Genomic DNA, 26,722 nt, shown 5'->3' with positions numbered 1-26,722 from the left:
AAGTAACCGATATCATACTCCATTAAACCAGCTCATTTATATCTGTATACATTGTCTGTTCAACAATGTAATACAGATACACATATAATGTCATCAATAGATATTTATTTCCAATTAAATCATTATATATTATACTGGAGAATAATATTAAAATATAAAGTACCTTTAAAATTAATCCAGTCAATATCCAGCAATGTGTCGATGGAGCATAGAAGTCAAACCAAATAAAGTAATCAACAAATTGTCAACTCACTACTACATTTTTATCATATCACACCTGTTCTGTATACATTTCAGAAACAACAGAAGCACCAGTGCAACATGACACCACAATCACATTACCACACAAAACAAAACACGATTTAACACAACAACCATCGTACGAATCTGATACTGAGGTGACAGAAGAATACACAACGAAATTTAGGCGAGGCAGCAAGGACGAAGATACTGCAGCTATTAAAACAAAGAAAACAATTATACGAAAGAAGAAACCATTGGGAAAAGAAGAAGAAAATGTTGTCGTTATCGAAGAAGAATTGGACAACATTAAATCGACCTTACCACAGATACCGAAAAAACAATTTATGTCAATAGAAGAAATAACAGACATTGTAGATCAGGAAGAAATAGTACCAACAAAAATAGAGGAAATAGAGGAAACTCCACTTGAAGAAGATAAACAACCGGATAAGCAAAGGAAAGTACCTAAAAGAAAAGAAAAGAAAGAACGCTTCGTAGAAGAAATAACGACAGAAGAGCTAATAGAGAAACCATTTAGGACAGCTACTGAGATAAACCAAGAAGAAGAGACAATAAAGGAAACAATTCCAATCAAACCAAAAAAGAAAAGAGTTACTGAGACCATTGGAACTAAAGAAAGCGTACAAGTAACACAGGCAATAACAGTAGAACAAGTAAAAGAAATTCCTGAAGAAATAATAGAAATTCTAGACACTCCTACAACAAGAGTAATAACAAAGAAGATAACTAAGAAAGATCAACCTACGACTATAACAAAAGAAACCGTAAAGAAAACGACAGAGGAGAAAAAGATTATGGAAGATCAAAAGATAATTGAAATAACTGAGACACCGTTGAAGAAAGTAATCAAAAAGAAAAAGACAAGAATCACTGAAGCTGGGGTACCAGAAGAGGTGGTAGAAGAAATAGTCATAAAAAAACCGAAGAAAGAACGTGCCCAACAAATCCTTGAAGAATTAGAGTGGCCGATAGAAGAAAAGCCGGAAGTAATCGAAGTGACGGAAACGCCAACTAAGAAAATCATAAAAAGGAAAAAGAAGCCAACAAAGAAAGGGGAGCCAACTGTGATAACAGAAGAGATCATAGAGAAAACTGGAGATGAAACAAAGATCATGGAGGAACAACAAATTGTGGAAATTACTGAGACGCCATTGAAGAAGTTAATCAAAAAGAAAAAGACAAGAATCACTGAAGCTGGTGTACCTGAGGAGGTAGTGGAAGAGATCGTCATAGAGAAACCAAAGGAAGAACAGGCAAAACCACTTTTGGAAGAGTTAGAGGAAGCTAAAGAAGAAAAGCCAGAAGTAATTGAAGTAACAGAAACGCCAACAAAGAAAATAATAAAGAGGAAAAAGAAGCCAACAAAGAAAGGTGAACCAACTGTGATAACAGAAGAGATTATAGAGAAAACTGGAGATGAGACAAAGATCATGGAAGAACAACAAATTGTGGAAATTACTGAGACGCCATTGAAGAAGATAATCAAAAAGAAAAAGACAAGAATCACTAAAGCTGGTGTACCTGAGGAGGTAGTGGAAGAGATCGTCATAGAGAAACCAAAGGAAGAACAGGCAAAACCACTTTTGGAAGAGTTAGAGGAAGCTAAAGAAGAAAAGCCAGAAATAATAGAAGTGACAGAAACGCCAACAAAGAAAATAATAAAGAGGAAAAAGAAGCCAACAAAGAAAGGTGAACCAACTGTGATAACAGAAGAGATTATAGAGAAAACTGGAGATGAGACAAAGATCATGGAAGAACAACAAATTGTGGAAATTACTGAGACGCCATTGAAGAAGATTATCAAAAAGAAAAAGACAAGAATCACTAAAGCTGGTGTACCTGAGGAGGTAGTGGAAGAGATCGTCATAGAGAAACCAAAGGAAGAACAGGCAAAACCACTTTTGGAAGAGTTAGAGGAAGCTAAAGAAGAAAAGCCAGAAATAATAGAAGTGACAGAAACGCCAACAAAGAAAATAATAAAGAGGAAAATGAAGCCAACAAAGAAAGGTGAACCAACTGTGATAACAGAAGAGATTATAGAGAAAACTGGAGATGAAACTAAGATCATGGAAGAACAACAAATTGTGGAAATTACTGAGACGCCATTGAAGAAAGTAATCAAAAAGAAAAAGACAAGAATCACTGAAGCTGGTGTGCCTGAGGAGGTAGTGGAAGAGATCGTCATAGAGAAACCAAAGGAAGAACAGGCAAAACCACTTTTTGAAGAGTTAGAGGAAGCTAAAGAAGAAAAGCCAGAAGTAATTGAAGTAACAGAAACGCCAACAAAGAAAATAATAAAAAGGAAAAAGAAGCCAACAAAGAAAGGGGAGGCAACTGTGATAACAGAAGAGATCATAGAGAAAACTGGAGATGAAACAAAGATCATGGAGGAACAACAAATTGTGGAAATTACTGAGACGCCATTGAAGAAGATAATCAAAAAGAAAAAGACAAGAATCACTAAAGCTGGTGTACCTGAGGAGGTAGTGGAAGAGATCGTCATAGAGAAACCAAAGGGAGAACAGGCAAAACCACTTTTGGAAGAGTTAGAGGAAGCTAAAGAAGAAAAGCCAGAAGTAATCGAAGTGACGGAAACACCAACAAAGAAAATAATAAAGAAGAAAAAGAAGCCAACAAAGAAAGGGGAGGCAACTGTGATAACAGAAGAGATTATAGAGAAAACTGGAGATGAAACTAAGATCATGGAGGAACAACAAATTGTGGAAATTACTGAGACGCCATTGAAGAAAGTAATCAAAAAGAAAAAGACAAGAATCACTGAAGCTGGTGTGCCTGAGGAAGTAGTGGAAGAGATCGTCATAGAGAAACCAAAGGAAGAACAGGCAAAACCACTTTTGGAAGAGTTAGAAGAAGCTAAAGAAGAAAAGCCAGAAGTAATTGAAGTAACAGAAACGCCAACAAAGAAAATAATAAAAAGGAAAAAGAAACCAACAAAGAAAGGGGAGGCAACTGTGATAACACAAGAGATTATAGAGAAAACTGGAGATGAAACTAAAATCATGGAAGAGCAACAAATTGTGGAAATTACTGAGACGCCATTGAAGAAAGTAATCAAAAAGAAGAAGACAAGAATCACTGAAGCTGGTGTGCCTGAGGAAGTACTGGAAGAGATCGTCATAGAGAAACCAAAGGAAGAACAGGCAAAACCACTTTTGGAAGTGTTAGAGGAAGCTAAAGAAGAAAAGCCAGAAGTAATTGAAGTAACAGAAACGCCAACAAAGAAAATAATAAAAAGGAAAAAGAAACCAACAAAGAAAGGGGAGGCAACTGTGATAACACAAGAGATTATAGAGAAAACTGGAGATGAAACTAAAATCATGGAAGAGCAACAAATTGTGGAAATTACTGAGACGCCATTGAAGAAAGTAATCAAAAAGAAGAAGACAAGAATCACTGAAGCTGGTGTACCTGAGGAAGTGATAGAAGAATTGGTCATAGAAAAACCAAAGGAAGAACAGGCAAAACCACTTTTGGAAGTGTTAGAGGAAGCTAAAGAAGAAAAGGCAGAAGTAATTGAAGTAACAGAAACGCCAACAAAGAAAATAATAAAAAGGAAAAAGAAGCCAACAAAGAAAGGGGAGGCAACTGTGATAACACAAGAGATTATAGAGAAAACTGGAGATGAAACTAAAATCATGGAAGAGCAACAAATTGTGGAAATTACTGAGACGCCATTGAAGAAAGTAATCAAAAAGAAGAAGACAAGAATCACTGAAGCTGGTGTACCTGAGGAAGTGATAGAAGAATTGGTCATAGAAAAACCAAATGAAGAACAGGCAAAACCACTTTTGGAAGAGTTAGAGGAAGCTAAAGAAGAAAAGCCAGAAGTAATCGAAGTGACAGAAACGCCAACAAAGAAAATAATTAAAAGGAAGAAGAAGCCAACAAAGAAAGGGGAGGCAACTGTGATAACAGAAGAGATTATAGAGAAAACTGGAGATGAAACTAAGATCATGGAGGAACAACAAATTGTGGAAATTACTGAGACGCCATTGAAGAAAGTAATCAAAAAGAAAAAGACAAGAATCACTGAAGCTGGTGTGCCTGAGGAAGTAGTGGAAGAGATCGTCATAGAGAAACCAAAGGAAGAACAGGCAAAACCACTTTTGGAAGAGTTAGAAGAAGCTAAAGAAGAAAAGCCAGAAGTAATTGAAGTAACAGAAACGCCAACAAAGAAAATAATAAAGAGGAAAAAGAAGCCAACAAAGAAAGGGGATGCAACTGTGATAACAGAAGAGATTATAGAGAAAACTGGAGATGAAACTAAGATCATGGAAGAACAACAAATTGTGGAAATTACTGAGACGCCATTGAAGAAAGTAATCAAAAAGAAAAAGACAAGAATCACTGAAGCTGGTGTACCTGAGGAAGTGATAGAAGAATTGGTCATAGAAAAACCAAAGGAAGAACAGGCAAAACCACTTTTGGAAGAGTTAGAGGAAGCTAAAGAAGAAAAGCCAGAAGTAATCGAAGTGACAGAAACGCCAACAAAGAAAATAATTAAAAGGAAGAAGAAGCCAACAAAGAAAGGGGAGGCAACTGTGATAACACAAGAGATTATAGAGAAAACTGGAGATGAAACTAAAATCATGGAAGAGCAACAAATTGTGGAAATTACTGAGACGCCATTGAAGAAAGTAATCAAAAAGAAAAAGACAAGAATCACTGAAGCTGGTGTGCCTGAGGAAGTAGTGGAAGAGATCGTCATAGAGAAACCAAAGGAAGAACAGGCAAAACCACTTTTGGAAGAGTTAGTGGAAGCTAAAGAAGAAAAGCCAGAAGTAATCGAAGTAACAGAAACGCCAACAAAGAAAATAATAAAGAGGAAAAAGAAGCCAACAAAGAAAGGTGAACCAACTGTGATAACAGAAGAGATTATAGAGAAAACTGGAGATGAAACTAAAATCATGGAAGAGCGACAAATTGTGGAAATTACTGAGACGCCATTGAAGAAAGTAATCAAAAAGAAAAAGACAAGAATCACTGAAGCTGGTGTACCTGAGGAAGTGATAGAAGAATTGGTCATAGAAAAACCAAAGGAAGAACAGGCAAAACCACTTTTGGAAGAGTTAGTGGAAGCTAAAGAAGAAAAGCCAGAAGTAATCGAAGTAACAGAAACGCCAACAAAGAAAATAATAAAGAGGAAAAAGAAGCCAACAAAGAAAGGTGAACCAACTGTGATAACAGAAGAGATTATAGAGAAAACTGGAGATGAAACAAAGATCATGGAAGAACAACAAATTGTGGAAGTTACTGAGACGCCATTGAAGAAGATAATCAAAAAGAAAAAGACAAGAATCACTAAAGCTGGAGTACCTGAGGAGGTAGTGGAAGAGATCGTCATAGAGAAACCAAAGGAAGAACAGGCAAAACCACTTTTGGAAGAGTTAGAGGAAGCTAAAGAAGAAAAGCCAGAAATAATAGAAGTGACAGAAACGCCAACAAAGAAAATAATAAAGAGGAAAAAGAAGCCAACAAAGAAAGGTGAACCAACTGTGATAACAGAAGAGATTATAGAGAAAACTGGAGATGAAACAAAGATCATGGAAGAACAACAAATTGTGGAAATTACTGAGACGCCATTGAAGAAGATAATCAAAAAGAAAAAGTCAAGAATCACTAAAGCTGGTGTACCTGAGGAGGTAGTGGAAGAGATCGTCATAGAGAAACCAAAGGAAGAACAGGCAAAACCACTTTTGGAAGAATTAGAGGAAGCTAAAGAAGAAAAGCCAGAAATAATAGAAGTGACAGAAACGCCAACAAAGAAAATAATAAAGAGGAAAAAGAAGCCAACAAAGAAAGGGGATGCAACTGTGATAACAGAAGAGATTATAGAGAAAACTGGAGATGAAACAAAGATCATGGAAGAACAACAAATTGTGGAAATTACTGAGACGCCATTGAAGAAAGTAATCAAAAAGAAAAAGACAAGAATCACTGAAGCTGGTGTGCCTGAGGAAGTAGTGGAAGAGATCGTCATAGAGAAACCAAAGGAAGAACAGGCAAAACCACTTTTGGAAGAGTTAGAGGAAGCTAAAGAAGAAAAGCCAGAAGTAATCGAAGTGACGGAAACACCAACAAAGAAAATAATAAAGAGGAAAAAGAAGCCAACAAAGAAAGGTGAACCAACTGTGATAACAGAAGAGATTATAGAGAAAACTGGAGATGAAACAAAGATCATGGAAGAACAACAAATTGTGGAAATTACTGAGACGCCATTGAAGAAAGTAATCAAAAAGAAAAAGACAAGAATCACTGAAGCTGGTGTGCCTGAGGAAGTAGTGGAAGAGATCGTCATAGAGAAACCAAAGGAAGAACAGGCAAAACCACTTTTGGAAGAGTTAGAGGAAGCTAAAGAAGAAAAGCCAGAAGTAATCGAAGTGACGGAAACACCAACAAAGAAAATAATAAAGAGGAAAAAGAAGCCAACAAAGAAAGGTGAACCAACTGTGATAACAGAAGAGATTATAGAGAAAACTGGAGATGAAACAAAGATCATGGAGGAACAGCAGATCGTAGAAATTACTGAGACGCCATTGAAGAAAGTAATCAAAAAGAAAAAGACAAGAATCACTGAAGCTGGTGTACCTGAGGAAGTAGTGGAAGAGATCGTAATAGAAAAGCCAAAAGAAGAACGGCTTATACCTATTACCGATGTAGACGAATCTGTAAAAATTTCGGAAGTTCATATTACAGAAGCCGTTGATGTAAATGCGGAGGTGTCTATACAAAAGGACGTAGATGAAGTTCCTCGTTTAAAGAAGAAGAAGAAGAAAGTTCCTAAGAAGGATGATATAGAGGAGTGGGTAGAACCGGAATATGAAAAACCGATTTTAGAGCCATTACCGGAGAAAATAGAGAGGGTTCCAAAAAAGAAGAAAGAAAAGAAGCCACTTTCTCCAGAGTTACAGAAATTGATACCACAAAAAATAGAAAGAAAAGAAATAAAACCGACAAAACTGCAATATTCGAAACCTGAAGAAGTTGTTCAAATTGGTACAATAAAATTGCGGAAAGTTACAGTACCAAAGAAGAAAGAACCTAAAGTAGCAAAAATACCAAAGGTTTTATTGCGTAGCAGAATTACGTTTATTGGTGACTATCCACCAGAATTGCAAAAACCAAAGCTTACGCTTCTTGAAGAAAATCCTGTTCAAGTTGGTATTCTTTCAAGGAATGCGGAAGAAGCACTTAAAGTATTAAAGAAAAAGATTAAAAAACCGAAATTACCAGAAAAAGAAATAACGGAATTAGAAAAACTGGATAAGGAATTTGAGAAATTGAAGGAGATTCCTTTAGAGGAAATAGAAGATAAGTCAGTATATGAGCGTAAGCCTAAGAAAAAGACGGAGGAACCTGAGAAACCACAAAAATTGGTTATACAAAAAGGTAAGGTTCCTGCACAGGAAGAACCACAACCAGAAGAGATTAAATTAAAGAAAATACCCGTTAAAGAAATAGAAGAAATCGAAGAGACTCCAAAGAAACCAGTAAAAGAAACTACAGAGACAAAAGAACCTAAAGAAAAGAAACGAAAGCCCAAAATGAAACTTGAACATGAAGAATTTAAACCTACTGAATTTGATAGGCCAGAGCTCGAAAAGTATGTACCTGAAGAAGTTGAAAAACCAGAAGAGCCTCAACCAGAACCTACACCAAAGCCTTATGTTAAAGAGGAACGAAAGAAACCTGATCAAGAAATCGAACAAATCCCATTAATCCCAGGAAAACCGAAACCTCCAGAGCCAGAAGAAGAACCGGAAGTAAAGTTCCGAATACCACAAAAAGAAAAACCAGAAGAAGAACCAGAAACTATAAAATTAAAAGGTTGGAAGAAAGAAAAGCCAGAAGATGAAGTCTCGGAAAAATTCCCGAGTATAAAAGCCGAAGCTCTTCCTGAACATCCAAAAGATGAAGTAGATGAAGATATAACAATACGTAAAACGAAGTTGAAAAAACCTAAGAAAAAAGCTCCTCCAGATGAATCACCTGATAAGCATTTGATAGAACAGATTCCTACCCGAGAGGAAAGTCCAAAAGATATTACAGTAATCTTAGATAAATCTGAAGACATTAAGAAAGAAGAAGAATTAAGTGTACCAGAGGAAGTAAAGGAGAAACCTGTTGCTAAAAAGAAGAAAAAGAAAATTCCTAAGAAAGATGAAATAGAAGAGTGGGTAGAACCAGAATATGAAAGACCTGTGTTAGAACCCATGCCAGAAAAGATACAATGGGAACCGACGAAGAAGAAGAAAGAGAAAAAACCGCTACCTCCAGAGCTTCAAAAATTAGTACCACAAAAAATAGAAAGAAAGGAAATAAAACCAACAAAATTGAAATACATGGAGCCACAAGATGTCGTACAATTCGGCTCAATAAAATTGAAAAAAGTAGCAGTGCCAAAGAAAAAGGATAGTACAGTAGCAAAAATTCCAAAAGTTTTATTACGCAGTTGGATCACATTTATTGGTGACTATCCACCAGAATTGCAAAAACCAAAGCTTACGCTTCTTGAAGAAAATCCTGTTCAAGTTGGTATTCTTTCAAGGAATGCGGAAGAAGCACTTAAAGTATTAAAGAAAAAGATTAAAAAACCGAAATTACCAGAAAAAGAAATAACGGAATTAGAAAAACTGGATAAGGAATTTGAGAAATTAAAGGAGATTCCTTTAGAGGAAATAGAAGATAAGTCAGTATATGAGCGTAAGCCTAAGAAAAAGACGGAGGAACCTGAGAAACCACAAAAATTGGTTATACAAAAAGGTAAGGTTCCTGCACAGGACGAACCACAACCTGAAGAGATCAAATTAAAGAAAATACCCGTTAAAGAAATAGAAGAAATCGAAGAGACTCCAAAGAAACCAGTAAAAGAAACTACAGAGACAAAAGAACCTAAAGAAAAGAAACGAAAGCCCAAAATGAAACTTGAACATGAAGAATTTAAACCTACTGAATTTGATAGGCCAGAGCTCGAAAAGTATGTACCTGAAGAAGTTGAAAAACCAGAAGAGCCTCAACCAGAACCTACACCAAAGCCTTATGTTAAAGAGGAACGAAAGAAACCTGATCAAGAAATCGAACAAATCCCATTAATCCCAGGAAAACCGAAACCTCCAGAGCCAGAAGAAGAACCGGAAGTAAAGTTCCGAATACCACAAAAAGAAAAACCAGAAGAAGAACCAGAAACTATAAAATTAAAAGGTTGGAAGAAAGAAAAGCCAGAAGATGAAGTCCCGGAAAAATTCCCGAGTATAAAAGCCGAAGCTCTTCCTGAACATCCGAAAGATGAAATAGATGAAGATATAACAATACGTAAAACGAAGCAGAAAAAACCTAAGAAGAAAGCTGTCCCGGAAAAAATGGTTGATGATGAGACAAAACCGGATTTATCTCCAGTAGAAAAAGAACAGACTGTCGTTATGGTAGAGAAAGTTCCTACTGAAGAAGAAAAACCCAAAGAAACTGAACAAGTGGAAGATACAATTACAGAAGAAATTGTAGAAAAGGTAGTGGTAAGGAAGAAAAAGAAAAAGGTTGATGATTTATCAGAAAAAGAGGAAAAAGTAAATGGCATCCCGTTAGGTAAGGATGAAATAATGGAAGTTGCAGATATTATCACTTTAGTGGAACATAAAGACACGTTAAATAAAGACAAAACTGTACCACTCTTAACAGCTTTAACTGATGATATAGAAGACACTACACCAGAAACACACGATAGACCAAAATACACAAGACCGTTAAAACCTAAAACTGATGAAATCGTATCAGGAGGTAAGCCCATTTTTACATAATATTGTCAATCCTAAAAAGCTATATATATATATGTAATATATATATATATATATATTACGCATCTGTTCGTAAAATATTTAAAAAAAAATACAACACAAGCATACGCATATAACAACATTTACTATCTTATTCATTCATGCAGACAATATAGGCTGAGATTTACCTGGGATTGGTTGTATCAGTAATTTAAACGGAAATATCATACTAAAATAGTATTTAAAATTAACATTAAATTAAATTCATATATATTTACGATTAAAATATTTATTTCTATTTATTATATTAGCAGTGAAAAATGAAAGAACGTAACGATATATTTACTTACACCTTAAAAATAGTGACATTAAAATTTTCACAGAATAAAATTACTGAGCTAATTATTTAATATTTATTACATGCATTAATATAATTACTTTTATTTTACAGATATTGTAGAGAAGACAACAGAAGAGGTGAGATAAACTGACATAAAAACATAATTGTATATATATATATATATATATATAAAAAATTTTTAAACAATATTAATGTTATATTATATTTGTAAAATAACAGGAAATTCAGGAAGAAATTATCGAAGAAACTCCTACTAAAAAAGTTGTTAAAAAGAAGAAAAAGCCACAGAAAGTAATCGATGAAGTCACGGAGGAAATCGTTGAAGAATTAATAATAGAAAAACCAAAGAAAGAAAAAGTTCAACCTGTCACGGATGTAACGGAAAGTGCTCAAATTACAGAAATTAAAATAGAAGCTCCTCAAACGAAAGAAGAAACTCTTATCATAGAAGAGGAGGAAATAATAGAATCTCCAACGCGTAAAATTATAAGAAAGAAAGTTAAACCAAAATCAAAAGAGAAAGAAGAACAGGTTATTGAAGAGATTTTGGAAAAACCATTAGAAAAAATATCGACCATAGAAAAGAAAGGTATTGTAGAAATTGTAGAAACACCTTCGAAGAAAATCATTAGGAAGAAAACAACTGTTATAAAAGACGATGGTATTCCAGAGGAAGTGATAGAAGAGTTTGTTATAGAAAAACCAAAGGAGGAAAAGGCTAAGCCCATCGTAGAAGAAGAAAAGAAAGCTATGGAACAAATAGTTGAAGTTATTGAAACTCCAACGAAGAAAGTAATTAAAAAGCAAAAACCAGCAAAGAAAGATGAGTCCATCATTGTTACCCAGGAAGTAATAGAAAAAACAGCTGATGAAGCCAAAATTATGGAGGAGCAACAGATAATAGAGATCACTGAAACACCATCGAAAAAAGTAATAAAAAAGAAAAAGAGCACGATTACAGAATCTGGAATACCTGAAGAACGAATTGAAGAAATCGTTATGCAAAAACCTATCACTGCAAAAGCATTGGAGGAAATTGTGTCAAAGGAAGGTATACAAATAATAGAAATAATAACAGGATCTTATATAGAAGAGCTACCACAGGAAGAAACAATTTCCCCAGAGGAAGCAACACAAACTGAGCTTAAGGAAGAAAAAGTCAAGGTAACCGATATTACTATTAAAAGAGCACCAAAGAAAAAGAAGAAAGCAGATGATATACAAGAACAAATAGTAGAGGAACGGGTTGAAGAAATAGTTTCGAAAAAACCAGAAAAGGAAAAAATTTCTCCTACCATTACAACAGAAGACAGCATACAAGTAACCGAAACAATATCAGAAGATACGACCCAACAAATTCCAGAATTAAAAGTTAAGAAAGATGTTGCAAAAACAGAAGAAATTATTGAAGAAAAAATTAAAGTGGATAAGATTTTAGTAATGAAGGTTCCAAAGGAAACGCAAGAAGATGTATTAGAAATTAGTGAAGTTCCACTCCAAATAGAAAAATCAAAGGAAGAGCAGGTTTCTGTTATTGAAGAAGGAGAAGCAAAAGAAATTGCAAAGACTACAAAGGTTTCTACTGAAACAGCACCCAAGAAATCGAAAGTTAAAGAAGTCAAAGAACAACCGGAGAAGGCAATAGAAGACATTTCTTCTGAAAAAGTTGCCAAGAAAAAAGCTAAAAAAATACTCCCTACTCCATTAGATGAAAAGAAAGCTGTGGAAAAAGAAGAGGAGAAACCGGAAGAAACAATTCAAGAAATAGAATTGAAAAAAGCAAAACCAGAAAAAGCAACGCCTGAAGTTATTCCTATAGAAGGCATTGAGATAACAGAAATAACGACAGAAATAACTTCACAAGAATTACCTGAAGAACATGCGCAAACAGATCAAGCTCATCCAATATTGAAGAAAGAGGAAAAAGTTAAAGTAACAAAAACACATGTTCAGAAGTTTCCCAAGAAGCAGAAGGAAGAACAACAAGAGGATACTGTAGAAGAGCTTAAACTGGATAAACGAATCGAAGAAAAACCGAAGTCAACAATCATAATGCAAGAAAGTATACAAACGACAGAAGTGTTTCCGGATACAAGGACAAGTGAAATACCAACAGAGGAGAAACCAAAGAGAGAAAAAGGACTTCCGATTGAAGAAAAACCAGAGGAAAGGCCTGAAGTAACAGAAGTTTCTGTAAAGGAGGCACCTAAAAAGAAAATTTCACTACCCGAGAAAGAAGAAAAACCGGATGTTATTCCTATAAAAGAAGATCTCCCTAAATCAGTCGATAAACAAGTTATAACAGTCCAACCAGAAAAACCAAAAGAAATAGAGAAAGAAGAAGAAAAGATTGTAAAGGAGGAAGTAAAGGAGAAATCTGTTGCTAAAAAGAAGAAAAAGAAAATTCCTAAGAAAGATGAAATAGAAGAGTGGGTAGAACCAGAATATGAAAGACCTGTATTAGAACCCATGCCAGAAAAGATACAATGGGAACCGACGAAGAAGAAGAAAGAGAAAAAACCGCTACCTCCAGAGCTTCAAAAATTAGTACCACAAAAAATAGAAAGAAAGGAAATAAAACCAACAAAATTGAAATACATGGAGCCACAAGATGTCGTACAATTCGGCTCAATAAAATTGAAAAAAGTAGCAGTGCCAAAGAAAAAGGATAGTACAGTAGCAAAAATTCCAAAAGTTTTATTACGCAGTTGGATCACATTTATTGGTGACTATCCACCAGAATTGCAAAAACCAAAGCTTACGCTTCTTGAGGAAAATCCTGTTCAAGTTGGTATTCTATCGAGAAATACAGAAGAAGCATTAAAGATATTAAAGATAAAATATAAAAAACCGAAATTACCAGAAAAAGAAATTACGGAATTAGAAAAACTGGATAAGGAATTTGAGAAATTAAAGGAGATTCCTTTAGAGGAAATAGAAGATAAGTCAGTATATGAACGTAAGCCTAAGAAAAAGACGGAGGAACCAGAGAAACCACAAAAATTGGTTATACAAAAAGGTAAGGTTCCTGCACAGGAAGAACCACAACCAGAAGAGATTAAATTAAAGAAAATACCCGTTAAAGAAATAGAAGAAATCGAAGAGACTCCAAAGAAACCAGTAAAAGAAGATACAGAGACAAAAGAACCTAAAGAAAAGAAACGAAAGCCTAAAATGAAACTTGAGCCCGAAGAATTTAAACCTACTGAATTTGACAGGCCAGAGCTCGAAAAGTATGTACCTGAAGAAGTTGAAAAACCGGAAGAACCTCAACCAGAACCTACACCAAAGCCTTATGTTAAAGAGGAACGAAAGAAACCTGATCAAGAAATCGAACAAATCCCATTAATCCCAGGAAAACCGAAATCTCCAGAGCCAGAAGAAGAACCGGAAGTAAAGTTCCGAATACCACAAAAAGAAAAACCAGAAGAAAAACCAGAAACTATAAAATTAAAAGGTTGGAAGAAAGAAAAGCCAGAAGATGAAGGTACAGAGCAATTCCCCAGTAAAGAAAAGGAAATTGGCCCTAAACTTCCTGAGGACGAAACAGAAGAGATTATTGTAAAGCCTAAAGCCAAGCTAAAGAAACCTAAAAAGAAGCCCGCAGAAGAAGATTTACAGGAAGAAGTAACGATTAAAAAACCTGTTGTTGTCGAAGAGGAAAAAGAAGAGATAACAGAGGAAGTTACATTGAAGAAGAAACCAAAAGAAAAGCCGGCTCTGGAAGAAATGGCTGAAGAAATAGTTTTGAAAAAACCTAAAGAAGAAGAAAAAACTCCAGAAGTAATATCTGAAGAGGTAGCAATAAAGAAAAAACCAAAGAAGAAACCTGTAACTGAAGAAGCTGCGGATGAGGTCATAATCAAAAAACCTATTGTTGTGGAAGAGGAAAAGGAAGAAGTCGTAGAGGAAATTAAGTTAAAGAAGAAACCAAAGAAAGAGCCTGTGCCTGAAGAAGTAACTGAGGAAGTTGTCTTGAAAAAACCAGAACCTAAAAAAGAAGAAAAGGCTCCTGAAGAGGTAACTGAAGAAGTGGCCATAAAGAAAAAACCAAAGAAGAAACCTGTGACTGAAGAAGCTGCTGATGAGGTCATAATCAAGAAACCTGTTGTTGTGGAAGAGGAAAAGGAAGAAGTCGTAGAGGAAATTAAGTTAAAGAAGAAACCAAAGAAAGAGCCTGTGCCTGAAGAAGTAACTGAGGAAGTTGTCTTGAAAAAACCAGAACCTAAAAAAGAAGAAAAGGCTCCTGAAGAGGTAACTGAGGAAGTGGCCATAAAGAAAAAACCAAAGAAGAAACCTGTAACTGAAGAAGCTGCTGATGAGGTCATAATCAAGAAACCTGTTGTTGTGGAAGAGGAAAAGGAAGAAGTCGTAGAGGAAATTAAGTTAAAGAAGAAACCAAAGAAAGAGCCTGTGCCTGAAGAAGTAACTGAGGAAGTTGTCTTGAAAAAACCAGAACCTAAAAAAGAAGAAAAGGCTCCTGAAGAGGTAACTGAAGAAGTGGCCATAAAGAAAAAACCAAAGAAGAAACCAGTAACTGAAGAAGCAGCGGATGAGGTTACAATCAAAAAGCCTGTTGTTGTGGAAGAGGAAAAGGAAGAAGTGGTAGAAGAAATTACATTAAAGAAAAAACCAAAGAAAGAGCCTGTGCCTGAAGAAGTAACTGAAGAAGTTGTCTTGAAAAAACTAGAACCTAAAAAAGAAGAAAAGGGTCCTGAAGAGGTAACCGAAGAAGTGGCCATAAAGAAAAAACCAAAGAAGAAACCAGTAACTGAAGAAGCGGCGGATGAGGTTACAATCAAGAAGCCTGTTGTTGTGGAAGAGGAAAAGGAAGAAGTAGTAGAAGAAATTACGTTAAAGAAGAAACCAAAGAAGGAACCTGTGCCTGAAGAAGTAACTGAGGAAGTTGTCTTGAAAAAACCAGAACCTAAAAAAGAAGAAAAGGCTCCTGAAGAGGTAACTGAAGAAGTGGCCATAAAGAAAAAACCAAAGAAGAAACCAGTAACTGAAGAAGCGGCGGATGAGGTTACAATCAAGAAGCCTGTTGTTGTGGAAGAAGAAAAGGAAGAAGTAGTAGAAGAAATTACGTTAAAGAAGAAACCAAAGAAGGAGCCTGTGCCTGAAGAAGTAACTGATGAAGTTGTCTTGAAAAAACCAGAACCTAAAAAAGAAGAAAAGGTTCCGGAAGAGGTAACCGAAGAAGTGGCCATAAAGAAAAAACCAAAGAAGAAACCAGTAACTGAAGAAGCAGCGGATGAGGTTACAATCAAGAAGCCTGTTGTTGTGGAAGAGGAAAAGGAAGAAGTAGTAGAAGAAATTACGTTAAAGAAGAAACCAAAGAAGGAACCTGTGCCTGAAGAAGTAACTGAGGAAGTTGTCTTGAAAAAACCAGAACCTAAAAAAGAAGAAAAGGCTCCTGAAGAGGTAACCGAAGAAGTGGCCATAAAGAAAAAACCAAAGAAGAAACCAGTAACTGAAGAAGCAGCGGATGAGGTTACAATCAAGAAGCCTGTTGTTGTGGAAGAGGAAAAGGAAGAAGTAGTAGAAGAAATTACGTTAAAGAAGAAACCAAAGAAGGAGCCTGTGCCTGAAGAAGTAACTGATGAAGTTGTCTTGAAAAAACCAGAACCTAAAAAAGAAGAAAAGGTTCCTGAAGAGGTAACCGAAGAAGTGGCCATAAAGAAAAAACCAAAGAAGAAACCAGTAACTGAAGAAGCAGCGGATGAGATTACAATCAAGAAGCCTATTGTTGTAGAAAAAGAAAAAGATGATGAAACTGTAGAGGAGATTACTTTGAAGAGAAAACCAAAGAAAAAATTGCCTGTAAGCGAAGATGTTGAAGAAACTGAGGTTATTATAAAGAAAGTTGAGAAACCAATAGAAAAGGATGAAGTACGTACTGATATAACGTTAAAGAAAAAGAAAGAAGTTAAACCTAAAGTAGAAGAAGTTGGAGCAGATGAATTAACGATCCAACGAACGGAAGAAATCGAAGTACCAGAGGAAGAAGAATTGATCGGAGAATTCACGTTCAAACGTAAACCGCCGAAACAAGCACCTAAACCAATTGAAGAATTGTATGAAGATGTTACATTACGTAAATTACGTCCAAAAAGGAAACCGAGAACCGACATTAAAGAAGTTACTGAAATAGAAAATGTGACATTCAGACCACGTCGAACGAAAACTAAAGAAGATGTTGAGCAAGAGTTTAAAATCTCATTGAACACGTATGAAGAAGAAGATATTTCGATGTCCGGTAAAGTTCGCCTAAAACCGAAAAAACGTGAAATGACATATTCAGAAGAAACTGGAGAAGAAACAATACGACTTATTCAAGAAGTTGAAGATGACTCTGGTCCTATCATAGAAGAAATCATTGATGAATCTGATGAAGAAGATAGAGAACAATATAGTATCGAAGAACTTGAAACCGATGAACTGAAACTTCCTTTGAGGAGGAAAGTAAAGAAACAACCTCGTCCATACTCTGTAGAAGAATTCGAAGAAGCGGATGTTAAAATGAAATTGAAACGTGAACGAAAATATTCTTATGAGGAAACAGATGAAACCTTGGCTTTGAAATTAAAAGCTAAAAGACGACCATCTACTTACGAAGAAGGTTTGATAATAATCTACTTATATTATTTGCTTCTGCAGTTAACATTCTAATTTTCATATAATATACTTTCAATTTCATTATACATATATTTGTTATTTTTAGCATATTTCATTTCCAGTTAACAGCGAGTACATCATTCCTTCTTTAGGTATCCAAAATTTCATTCGATCCTTATACTAAAAACCTGCGATGAAAAGCATATCGGTTTGAAAAGTAAAAAAAACAATAAGAACATTGCTATCATCATCATTATAATAATTAACAGTTGGTTAACTACATTTAATATCAATTCATTAATCTTTTTAAATATTTCACATTAAATGTAAATTACAGAAGAAGCAACACTTAGCATCACCAGAGAAGAAGATATTTTCGAAGAAGGTAACTATAAGCATGTATTAATATACTCATACAGATAATTATTTCGTTTTTTTTTTTCTTTTTATAAAATATTATATAATTTTTATAGAAGTGGAATATGTTGTTCGTGATGGCGATACGATGTACTCAATTTGTTCATACGTAGCTGAAACAGATGAAGCAATTAATCTTGTTGAGGGTGAAAAAGTATATATAATCGGTAAGTATTATATATTTATTACTGATTAATATATAATAAAAGTCATACGCGCCTGTCATAAATTTGTTTATTGTCTTTTTTAGATCATACAAATCAAGACTGGTGGTTCGTAAAGAAAAACTTAACGGAAGAAAAAGGATGGGTGCCAGCGCAATATCTGTTAGATGAAGTACATTATACGTTATATTTACAACGTAAATTACATGAAAAGATCGACAAATTGCCTGTATTTGAAAGTAAGTTTTATTATATAAACTGGGCCAAAACAACCTGACAATTTTTAAATTACGATAGATAGATAATACTGACATGTAAACAAAAATTACATTTATTGCGGGTTTGAATAACTTGACACTATTTAGCTAATAATGGAGCAATGAACCGCAGTATACTGTGCGTTTATAGTAAAAATATTTTTTTAAGAATAGTAATTCTTAAAGATTATTCGATCGACATTTTAACATTCCTCGTCATAATGCCATTCTCAATCGAAACAGATCAAATTGTGAATAAAGAACTTTCGATCAACTGTTTCTGCAGCAAAAAAGAAACTACCAAGATCTCTGCAGCAAAGCGTGAGAACCCCATCTAACATGATAAGCCAATGAATAGGTTCAACGAGGAAACATGTTGCAGCCCTTAATTTATCTTGTAATAGCAAGAATTTTGCATAAAAACTTTCAAGTTTTTATCTATATAAACATTAACAAATTCAAAGTCATTATGCAAGAAGAAATTATAGCCGTATCAGACAACATAATGCATAAAAAATACATATGATTTATAATATTTGTTTAGAACCAGCACCGGGAGAGAAGGCATCTGCTCCAAGATTTATTGAGAAATTACAACCAATTCATACACCAGATGGATATACAGTACAATTCGAATGTCAAGTAGAAGGTGTGCCAAGACCTCAAATAACTTGGTTCCGTCAAACAGCCATTATTAAACCATCGCCAGACTTCCAAATTTATTATGATGATGATAATGTAGCAACTTTGATTATCAGAGAAGTGTTCCCTGAAGATGCAGGTACCTTTACTTGCGTTGCCAAGAATACTGCAGGATTTGCATCTAGCACAACGGAATTAGTAGTAGAAGCTCCTTTATCTGACCATGGATCAGATTTAACTGGACCATCCAGAAAAAGTTTGTCAAGGTATTAAGATTTATTAATAATTTTTAATAATAATGATAATAAGTAAATGAAATACTAATTGATTATCTCATTTTCTATATAGAGAATCTTCTCTGGTTGACATTCTCGAAGGAATTCCACCAACTTTCTCTCGAAAACCTAAAGCAAAATATGTTGATGAAGGTGATGATGTGATACTTGAAAGTCGTCTGGTAGCCGTACCAGAACCTGAAATCATATGGTATTATAAGGACACACAACTTACTACCAAGGAAAATATCATCATTGCAAGCGAAAGTGATATGCACATGTATTGTAGTGTAGTTAAAATTTCCAAAGTTCAGAAGAAACAGGAAGGAAATTATAAAATCGTTGCTAAGAATAGAGAGGGTGAAGCTACCATCGAAATACCTTTAAAAGTAAGTAACAAGTTATTAAATCTTTTATAGCAATTAAAATGCTGGAATACATGAAACATCACTACACATACTGTAACTACAGGTGAAAACTAGCAATCAGGAACCACCAGAAATATTAGAACCATTACAATCGTATGTTGTACGAGAAGGAGAAACTGTTATGTTATCTACTCAAATTGTTGGTAATCCAGCACCAAAAGTAGTATGGTATAAAAATGGAAAGCCACTTAAAGATCTAACACCACAGCAAGATGGTCATATAAATACATTGACTATAATCCAGCCACAATTAGAAGATACGGGAGAATATTCTGTTGTAGCTACTAATAATTTTGGCAAAGCTGAGACTCAATCAACATTGGTGGTTGAAAGTAAGATAACACTTTGTTACTATTCATAAACTTTCTATGACTCTTTATGCTTCTTATTTTACAATTTTTAACAATAAAAATTTGTTAACCATTTGATTACACTGATGATGAGCACTTTGCACTAACACTACCAAATGCTTTACTAATATGTATTTCAGTGATTCCACATCTCAAGCCTTTCTTGCTTATTAACATTGAACAGCAAAAAGAAGAGTTCTCTATCTTATCTTCTAAGGGTATGAAATGTATTTATTTCTGCTGATATTTTTATTCACCTTTTAATTCTGTTATTTATTAAGAAAGTATTAAAATTGTACCTAAAAGATCTGCACAATTTATAGAAATACCAAGTGGTGCTCCTGAGCCACCATTATTCACTGAAAGATTCCAAGAACTTACAGTACCTGAAAAGGGTACGTTCAAACTCGTTGCAAAAGTTACTGGAAATCCTATTCCAGAAATAACTTGGTTAAGGTAACTATATTGCTAATTTTATATTACTTTTTATTATCTTTCATATATAACATTGTGTGTGTATATATATATATATATATATATATATATATATATAAATTTTACTACTTAACTTTTATCATAGAAATAATGAGCCATTAGAAAAATCACCAAACATAATAAGAAGCTACGACGGAGAAAACATTGTTCTTGAGATTAGAAATGCTGACTCAGAGACAGATGCTGGTGATTATAAATGTGTTGCTAGTAATTCGATTGGAAAGGCTTCACATGGAGCTAAAGTTACGGTGGACGTCGATAAAGTCACATTTACAAAGAAATTAAAAGAAAAAGTCACTGTTGACGAATATAAAATGTTGGAACTTATATGTGAAACCTCTCATACAGTATCCACTACGTGGTGGCATAATGAAAAAGAAATCAGTGGTATGGATCATCGTGAAATTATTCAGGAAGGGCGAGTACATAAGTTAGTCATCAAAAAGACAAATGCAATAGATGAAGGTACATACAAGTGTACTGTCAAAAATCAGACAACGTCTAGCACTGTTACTGTGAAACGTAAGTTTACTTAATTATATTATCATTATATTATATTTGCAATTGAATATTCATTGAATTGAATATCTTCAATCTAATTGAATATCTTCAATCTAATTGAAACAATCCTTTCTTCCAGCTGCTAAACCTGAATTTACAAGAAAGTTACAAGACTTCGAGGTCAAGGAACGTGAAATAGCAATATTAGAAGTTGAAATAACATCTGAGACTGTAGATGTTGAATGGTATAAAGATGGAGTACCACTGAAACCAAGTACCAATGAAAAATTAGAATTTGTAAAAGAAGGCACCATAAGAAAATTACTTATCAGAAGTACATCAGTGCATGATGAAGGAGAATATACATGTACATTGCTTAATCAACAATGTACAGCTGAAGTTACTGTTGTTGGTACGTATTATTTGCATATTTCTTTAAAAAAATTTAGTAATTATTATTTTATAAATACTTATAAAGAGCAGTATAATAAGACATTCTTCACTTGATATATTTCAGAATTACCACCAGAAATCATTACTAAGATGCACGATGTGACAATAGCTAGAGGAGAGAAAGCAATTTTCGACATCGAATTAACCAAAGGTGATGCATTAGTGCGTTGGTTTAAGGATAATCAGGAATTACAGTTTTCTGAACATGTGCAACTTTCTATCGATGGCAAGAGGCAAAAATTGAAGATTTACGATTCAGAACCTGAAGATGCAGGTGTCTACTCTTGTCAAGTTGGAGAACAAACATCTTCAGCTAAATTAACTGTTGAAGAACCTGGTGTAGATTTTATTGCCAAATTACCAGATGTTACATTGGTACCAGTGAATGAAGACGCTTCCTTCTTAATCGAAATATCTCAATCAAATATTCCAGTCACATGGTTAAGGTATATATAACAAATATTTCCTCTTCATATATTATACATAAATTTTACATATTTTGTAATTATAATAAAATGATATATAAATTGTATTTATAGAAAAGGAGAAATCATTAGAGAATCAGAAAAATATATTATTATTGATGAGGGTAATATAAAGAAACTCATTGTGAAGAAATGTACAACAGAAGATATTGCAGAATATACAGCTGTTGTAACGAATGTAAAAACATCATCAAGATTAAAAGTTGAAGTCATAGAAACACCTCCGAAAATTAACCCAGATACTCAGACAAAATACACAGTGAACAAAGATGATGACATCGAAATTATCGTCAAATTCACAGCAACACCAATGCCAACAGATGAATGGACTGTTGATGGTCGCATTGTTACAAAATCTAAGAGAATCACTCCTTCGATAGATGAGGAATCTGCTGTCTTAACTATTACAAAAGTGCAGGAAGAAGACATTGGTGATTACAACTTGAGACTCTTCAATCCACATGGTGATGCTTCTATAGTAATAACTGTTGCAATTGCACGTAAGTAAAAAGCTTTAATACAAATAATAATGGACTTTCATATTGCTATAAATTTGAGATTATCATAGATATTGATTATCTATATGTTATTAAAAATAACATTTTTTTATTCAGAACCACCTAGCAAGCCAGGTACTCCAGAGCCTTTAGAATTAACAAATGAAAGCATTACATTGCATTGGAAAAAGCCAGAATCAGATGGAAACTTGCCAATCACAGAATACATATTAGAATACCACGAAAAGACTGAAACTTCGTAAGTCTTAAAAGAAAAAAGAAAAAAAAAAAAAAAAAGAAAAAAATAGATTATTCTGTATATTAATGTTTATATAATCCATAATTTTTTGTTTTAATTTTTACAAAAACATATTGCTTATTTTTAGATGGACCAAAGTCACAGAAAAAATCATTGAAACGAGTCATACGGTAACAAAATTAACAACTAATAAAGAATATACTTTCCGTGTAACAGCTGTTAATAAAGTAGGCCTTAGTGAACCATCTTCAGAAACACAATATATAAAAATTTCAAAGCCATCAAGATTAGAGCCACCGATTATATTGGAGCCACTAAAAAGTATAAATGTAGGTTTAAAAGAAACTGTAACACTTTCTTGTATCATTGGAGGATCACCAACACCAGAAATCACATGGTATATAATTTCATTTATATTATATGTTACATAGAAATATTCATAATATATTTATACTTATTTATTATTTGAATTGTTCGATTAGGTTCAAGAATAATCAACTATTTGCTGATACTAATATAACTTATGAAAATCGTGTAGCAAAATATATAATCTTGGAAACAACAGAGACATCTTCAGCAACATTCACTGTAAAAGCAGAAAATGAAGCTGGTACAGCAGAAACCACATGTCAATTGAAAATACAAGAGTCACCAAAATTGATCGTTGATGAAACATTGATAAATCAGAAATTACCTGTAAGTTCTGAATGGAAAATTGATGTTGAAACCAGTGGTTTCCCCACACCGGATATAACATGGTCGAAGAATAGTCAAAAGATAATCGATAAGCGAGTATCAACTCATACTGTAGAGAAAATTTCAACTATTTCTATCAGCTCTATCATGAGAGAAGATACTGGTACTTACACAGCAGAAGCAACTAATGAAGCTGGTAGTTCTTCTATAGATATTCAGCTCAAGGTTATAGGTAAGTTAAAATGATAAATGACTTAAATCTCTTTCAAATCAATCATGTTTTACATATACATAAAATTATTTCCTTTCCAGATAAACCAGATAAACCTCAAGGGCCAATAATAACAAAAGAAATCAGGCAAGATCGTATTACAATTGAATGGAAAGCACCAATTGATGATGGTGGTATTGAAATAGAAAAATATACTATTGAGAAATGTGAAACAGCTAAGATGAATTGGATAAAAGTAGCTGATGTTGATAAAGACATAGAAAGTTTCTGTGTACAAAAATTACAATTAGAAGTAGAATACATGTTCAGAGTAATTGCAAAGAATATTGTAGGCGCATCGGAACCATTGGAATCTGAGCCAGTAAAGACAAGAATGTCTTATGGTACATACTCTTATTTTATATTAGATAATACTTAATGTATATCTATATTATTATATTCAACTTTTCTATATTCTGTTTTATCATTATAGGTCCACCTGGACCACCGAGAGGGCCTTTAGAGACTTCTGGCATGACCAAAACATCTTTCACAATAAAATGGCAAGTTCCAGAAAATGATGGTGGCTCGCCAATTACAGATTATATCATTGAAATAACAGAGTCAACAAAGAAAGCATGGCAGAAGGTATATACATGAATTAAAGAATGCCAAATATTTATCTCCAAAATATTGAATAAAATGAAAAATAATAATTGAATTATAGGTGGGCAACACGAAGGCTGATGTAACAAACATAAATGTATCAAACCTAAAAACCGATATGTCATACGATTTTAGAATAACAGCAAAAAATAAAATTGGAATGGGTGAACCATATATTTCAGAGGAACCAATTATAGCTGGAAAGCGAGCAAGTAAGTATTAATATGTACAAAATAAACGAATTAATAAAAAAGAATTTAAAAAATCATTGCTATGCTTATAAAAAAAAAAAAAAAAAAAAAAAAAAAAAAATACTACTTATTATTATTTCTTAAAATTTTGCTATTTTAATGCTTATGCTTTTGCTTAGAAATAACAAAGCTTACAGATAGCAGCTTATATGCTTTACTAGGCATATTTCCACCATCAAAAATTGTTATAAGTAAAAGTAAGTAGAGATCGAGATTGTTCTAATATGTGCATAATAAGCTTGATATTAATAATTTGTTCAATACAATCCTAACTGCAAATTTTAATGATAATTAGTAATAAGAAATAAATTTACAGAACAATTCAATAAATATATATATTCTGTATTTTTAGCTCCACCATCTAGTCCGCTCAATGTTCGAGTAATAAACTTTACAAGTAAGAGTGTAACACTTACATGGTTTCCGCCAGCTAATAATGGAGGAACTGAACTTACAGGTAAAACTAATCGGTTAACTCTCTAGTTTATTAAAAAATAATATTATATGCATATAATATATACTTCGTTTTCAAATAACAAACAGGCTACATTATCGAAAAACGACCATTAATTGGCAAAGGTGCACGATGGATAAAGGTCGTTACTTTAGATGCTACAACTCACCAATATTGCATTGAAAATTTGAAGGAAAGTGAATTTTTATTTAGAGTATTTGCTGAAAATTGTATGGGTCTCAGTATACCTACGAATTCAGAGCCAGTTACTCTTAAGACACACGCTAGTATGTATATCTATGATATTAATGATGATTATATAACTATACAATTAATTTAATGAGACAGATTTAAACACCATTCTAACTATATTTCTACTCCTATTAGCTGTACCATCAGCACCTACCGCCCCATTAGAAATCAGACAAATAGCTGCAAATACAGTGGTTATAGAATGGGGTAGACCAGAATCTGACGGTGGTGCACCTTTAGAAGGGTATAGAATTGTTATGAGGGATGCTAAAAAGACTATGTGGATTGAGGTAGGACGAGTCAAGGCTGATATACAAAAGATAAATATAAAAGACCTTCAAGAAAATCACGAGTATCTTGTGAGAATCTATGCTAGAAACGAGGTTGGTCTAAGTGAACCATTGGAATCAGATGAACCTTTCAAGATACTACCAACTTCAGGTATGACATGTATATAAAGCATTTTAATATTTACTTTTCATAAGCTCATATACGTAATCTTCTTTATCTTAGAATTATCAGTGGTGGAGCCTATTGCAGAAGTCACAGACAAAGGTGAAACTGCGTCTGTGAGTTTTAGCACGGAAAATACAAGTTCCTGGCTCCGAGAGCATAACATGGATGCTGATATTCATTCTTACGCGAGAGGAAGACTTCTTAGAAGAGATGAATACTTTTTCCGCATTTGGCATTATGCTAAGAAACTATTCGAATAAGCATTTCTACAATTTCTAAACGGTTATCCTATTATTTCTACGAGAATTTATCGCTTATCAAGACCGCATCTGATGCTTATTTTCTCATCAAATGCAAGGAAGAAAAAAAAGAAAAAAAGAAAAAAAGAAAAAAAAAAAAAAAAAAAGAGAGAAAAAACCTAATATGTCAAGGTTAGAAAGGAGAGGGGATATATCTTTTTTTGATCATAGAAATGAATGAAAAGAAAGAGATAAAAACGAAGGAGAATCTATGGGCTTTCTTAAAAGCTAACCAACAATGTCACTTATAGATCTTCCATAAAAGCATGATAGGTTAACTTTCTTTTCTTTGTTGTTTTGTGAATTAAAACAGGAGACTGGACGAATGTAGAAACTAGTCAGAATATAGGGATTACATCGTTATTTTCTAACGAAGTAAGATTTTTCGAAAGAAATGCAATTATCAGAATTTTGTAAATAATCTTTTTCCGAAAGATCGTCAGGTTGAACGAAAAATAGTCACATTCACGAGTCTGACAAGAAAGGAGAAAACGTTTATCAAAATGAGAAAAAAAGAAAAAGAACGACGAAATAATATTTTAAAAGGAGAATGACTAGGCGATTAGACGATAGCATGGAATTAACCTTTAAAAAGAACTCCTCTTATAGAAAGATGTGATACGAATGATACGATAGTTGAACGGTTGAATATCGAACTATCCTTTTTCCCTTTTTCCTTACCTTTCCTACCCACTCCTCCCTCTATGTCTCCGGCCAAGAATGTTGCAAGCGGTAGGCAATGTTCACTCACTTATTTAAAGTTTTTGGGAGGATTACTTTAAGTATTTATTATTAATCTATAATCTATATTTATAATATTATTTGTTATCATTGCCGATAGGTTTATTAAATAATTATTGATTATCGTCGATTATCGAATCGACATTTTAAAGGACTGATCGTAACAGTCGAATTAAACGAGAGAAATGTCATGCCTCGTTGGTATTATCGTGAGACGTAATAAATATAGGTGCAAAACAATATCACTGATATACCAGCGACGTGTCGCATTGCTCGTAATTACATTGTAAAATATTTTACGAATTAAATTATGACAAATTATAAATATATCTCAATTCTTTTTTTCTTTTTTTATTATTATTATTATTATTATTATTATCGATAATCCCAGAACCTTCCTTCTTGTTCGATTAATTAAGAATAAAAAAAAATATTTATA

The 26,722-nt window shown here is 33.7% G+C and overlaps 1 protein-coding gene across 13 annotated transcripts in view; it reads left to right on the top strand.

Annotated features, from left to right (window-relative positions):
• LOC124430547 (titin) overlaps window positions 1-26,612 on the top strand; it is an 87,414-nt gene extending 60,802 nt beyond the window's left edge. For 4 of the 13 annotated variants that reach the window (XM_046977291.1, XM_046977290.1, XM_046977295.1 and 1 more), the window contains 25 exons: window positions 298-10,059; window positions 10,507-10,532; window positions 10,636-17,038; window positions 17,372-17,419; window positions 17,508-17,618; window positions 17,702-17,854; window positions 18,417-18,780; window positions 18,863-19,178; window positions 19,261-19,549; window positions 19,891-20,023; window positions 20,148-20,584; window positions 20,703-20,975; window positions 21,081-21,462; window positions 21,556-22,001; window positions 22,116-22,257; window positions 22,385-22,654; window positions 22,740-23,185; window positions 23,266-23,568; window positions 23,658-23,812; window positions 23,892-24,042; window positions 24,201-24,278; window positions 24,434-24,538; window positions 24,625-24,822; window positions 24,923-25,228; window positions 25,301-26,612. In XM_046977291.1, the coding sequence (XP_046833247.1) occupies window positions 298-10,059; window positions 10,507-10,532; window positions 10,636-17,038; window positions 17,372-17,419; window positions 17,508-17,618; window positions 17,702-17,854; window positions 18,417-18,780; window positions 18,863-19,178; window positions 19,261-19,549; window positions 19,891-20,023; window positions 20,148-20,584; window positions 20,703-20,975; window positions 21,081-21,462; window positions 21,556-22,001; window positions 22,116-22,257; window positions 22,385-22,654; window positions 22,740-23,185; window positions 23,266-23,568; window positions 23,658-23,812; window positions 23,892-24,042; window positions 24,201-24,278; window positions 24,434-24,538; window positions 24,625-24,822; window positions 24,923-25,228; window positions 25,301-25,503 (21,500 nt within the window). In that variant the 3' untranslated portion in view covers window positions 25,504-26,612. Of the gene's footprint in view, window positions 1-297; window positions 10,060-10,506; window positions 10,533-10,635; window positions 17,039-17,371; window positions 17,420-17,507; window positions 17,619-17,701; window positions 17,855-18,416; window positions 18,781-18,862; window positions 19,179-19,260; window positions 19,550-19,707; window positions 19,827-19,890; window positions 20,024-20,147; window positions 20,585-20,702; window positions 20,976-21,080; window positions 21,463-21,555; window positions 22,002-22,115; window positions 22,258-22,384; window positions 22,655-22,739; window positions 23,186-23,265; window positions 23,569-23,657; window positions 23,813-23,891; window positions 24,043-24,200; window positions 24,279-24,433; window positions 24,539-24,624; window positions 24,823-24,922; window positions 25,229-25,300 lie in introns of those variants that run through there. The other 9 variants (XM_046977302.1, XM_046977303.1, XM_046977296.1 and 6 more) reach the window with 8 other exon arrangements.
• Window positions 26,613-26,722: the final 110 nt, after the last annotated feature.

Source organism: Vespa crabro, chromosome 19, assembly GCF_910589235.1.
Source record: "Vespa crabro chromosome 19, iyVesCrab1.2, whole genome shotgun sequence".
Taxonomy (NCBI): Eukaryota; Metazoa; Arthropoda; class Insecta; order Hymenoptera; family Vespidae; genus Vespa; species Vespa crabro.
This window is presented reverse-complemented; position numbering and strand designations above follow the sequence as displayed.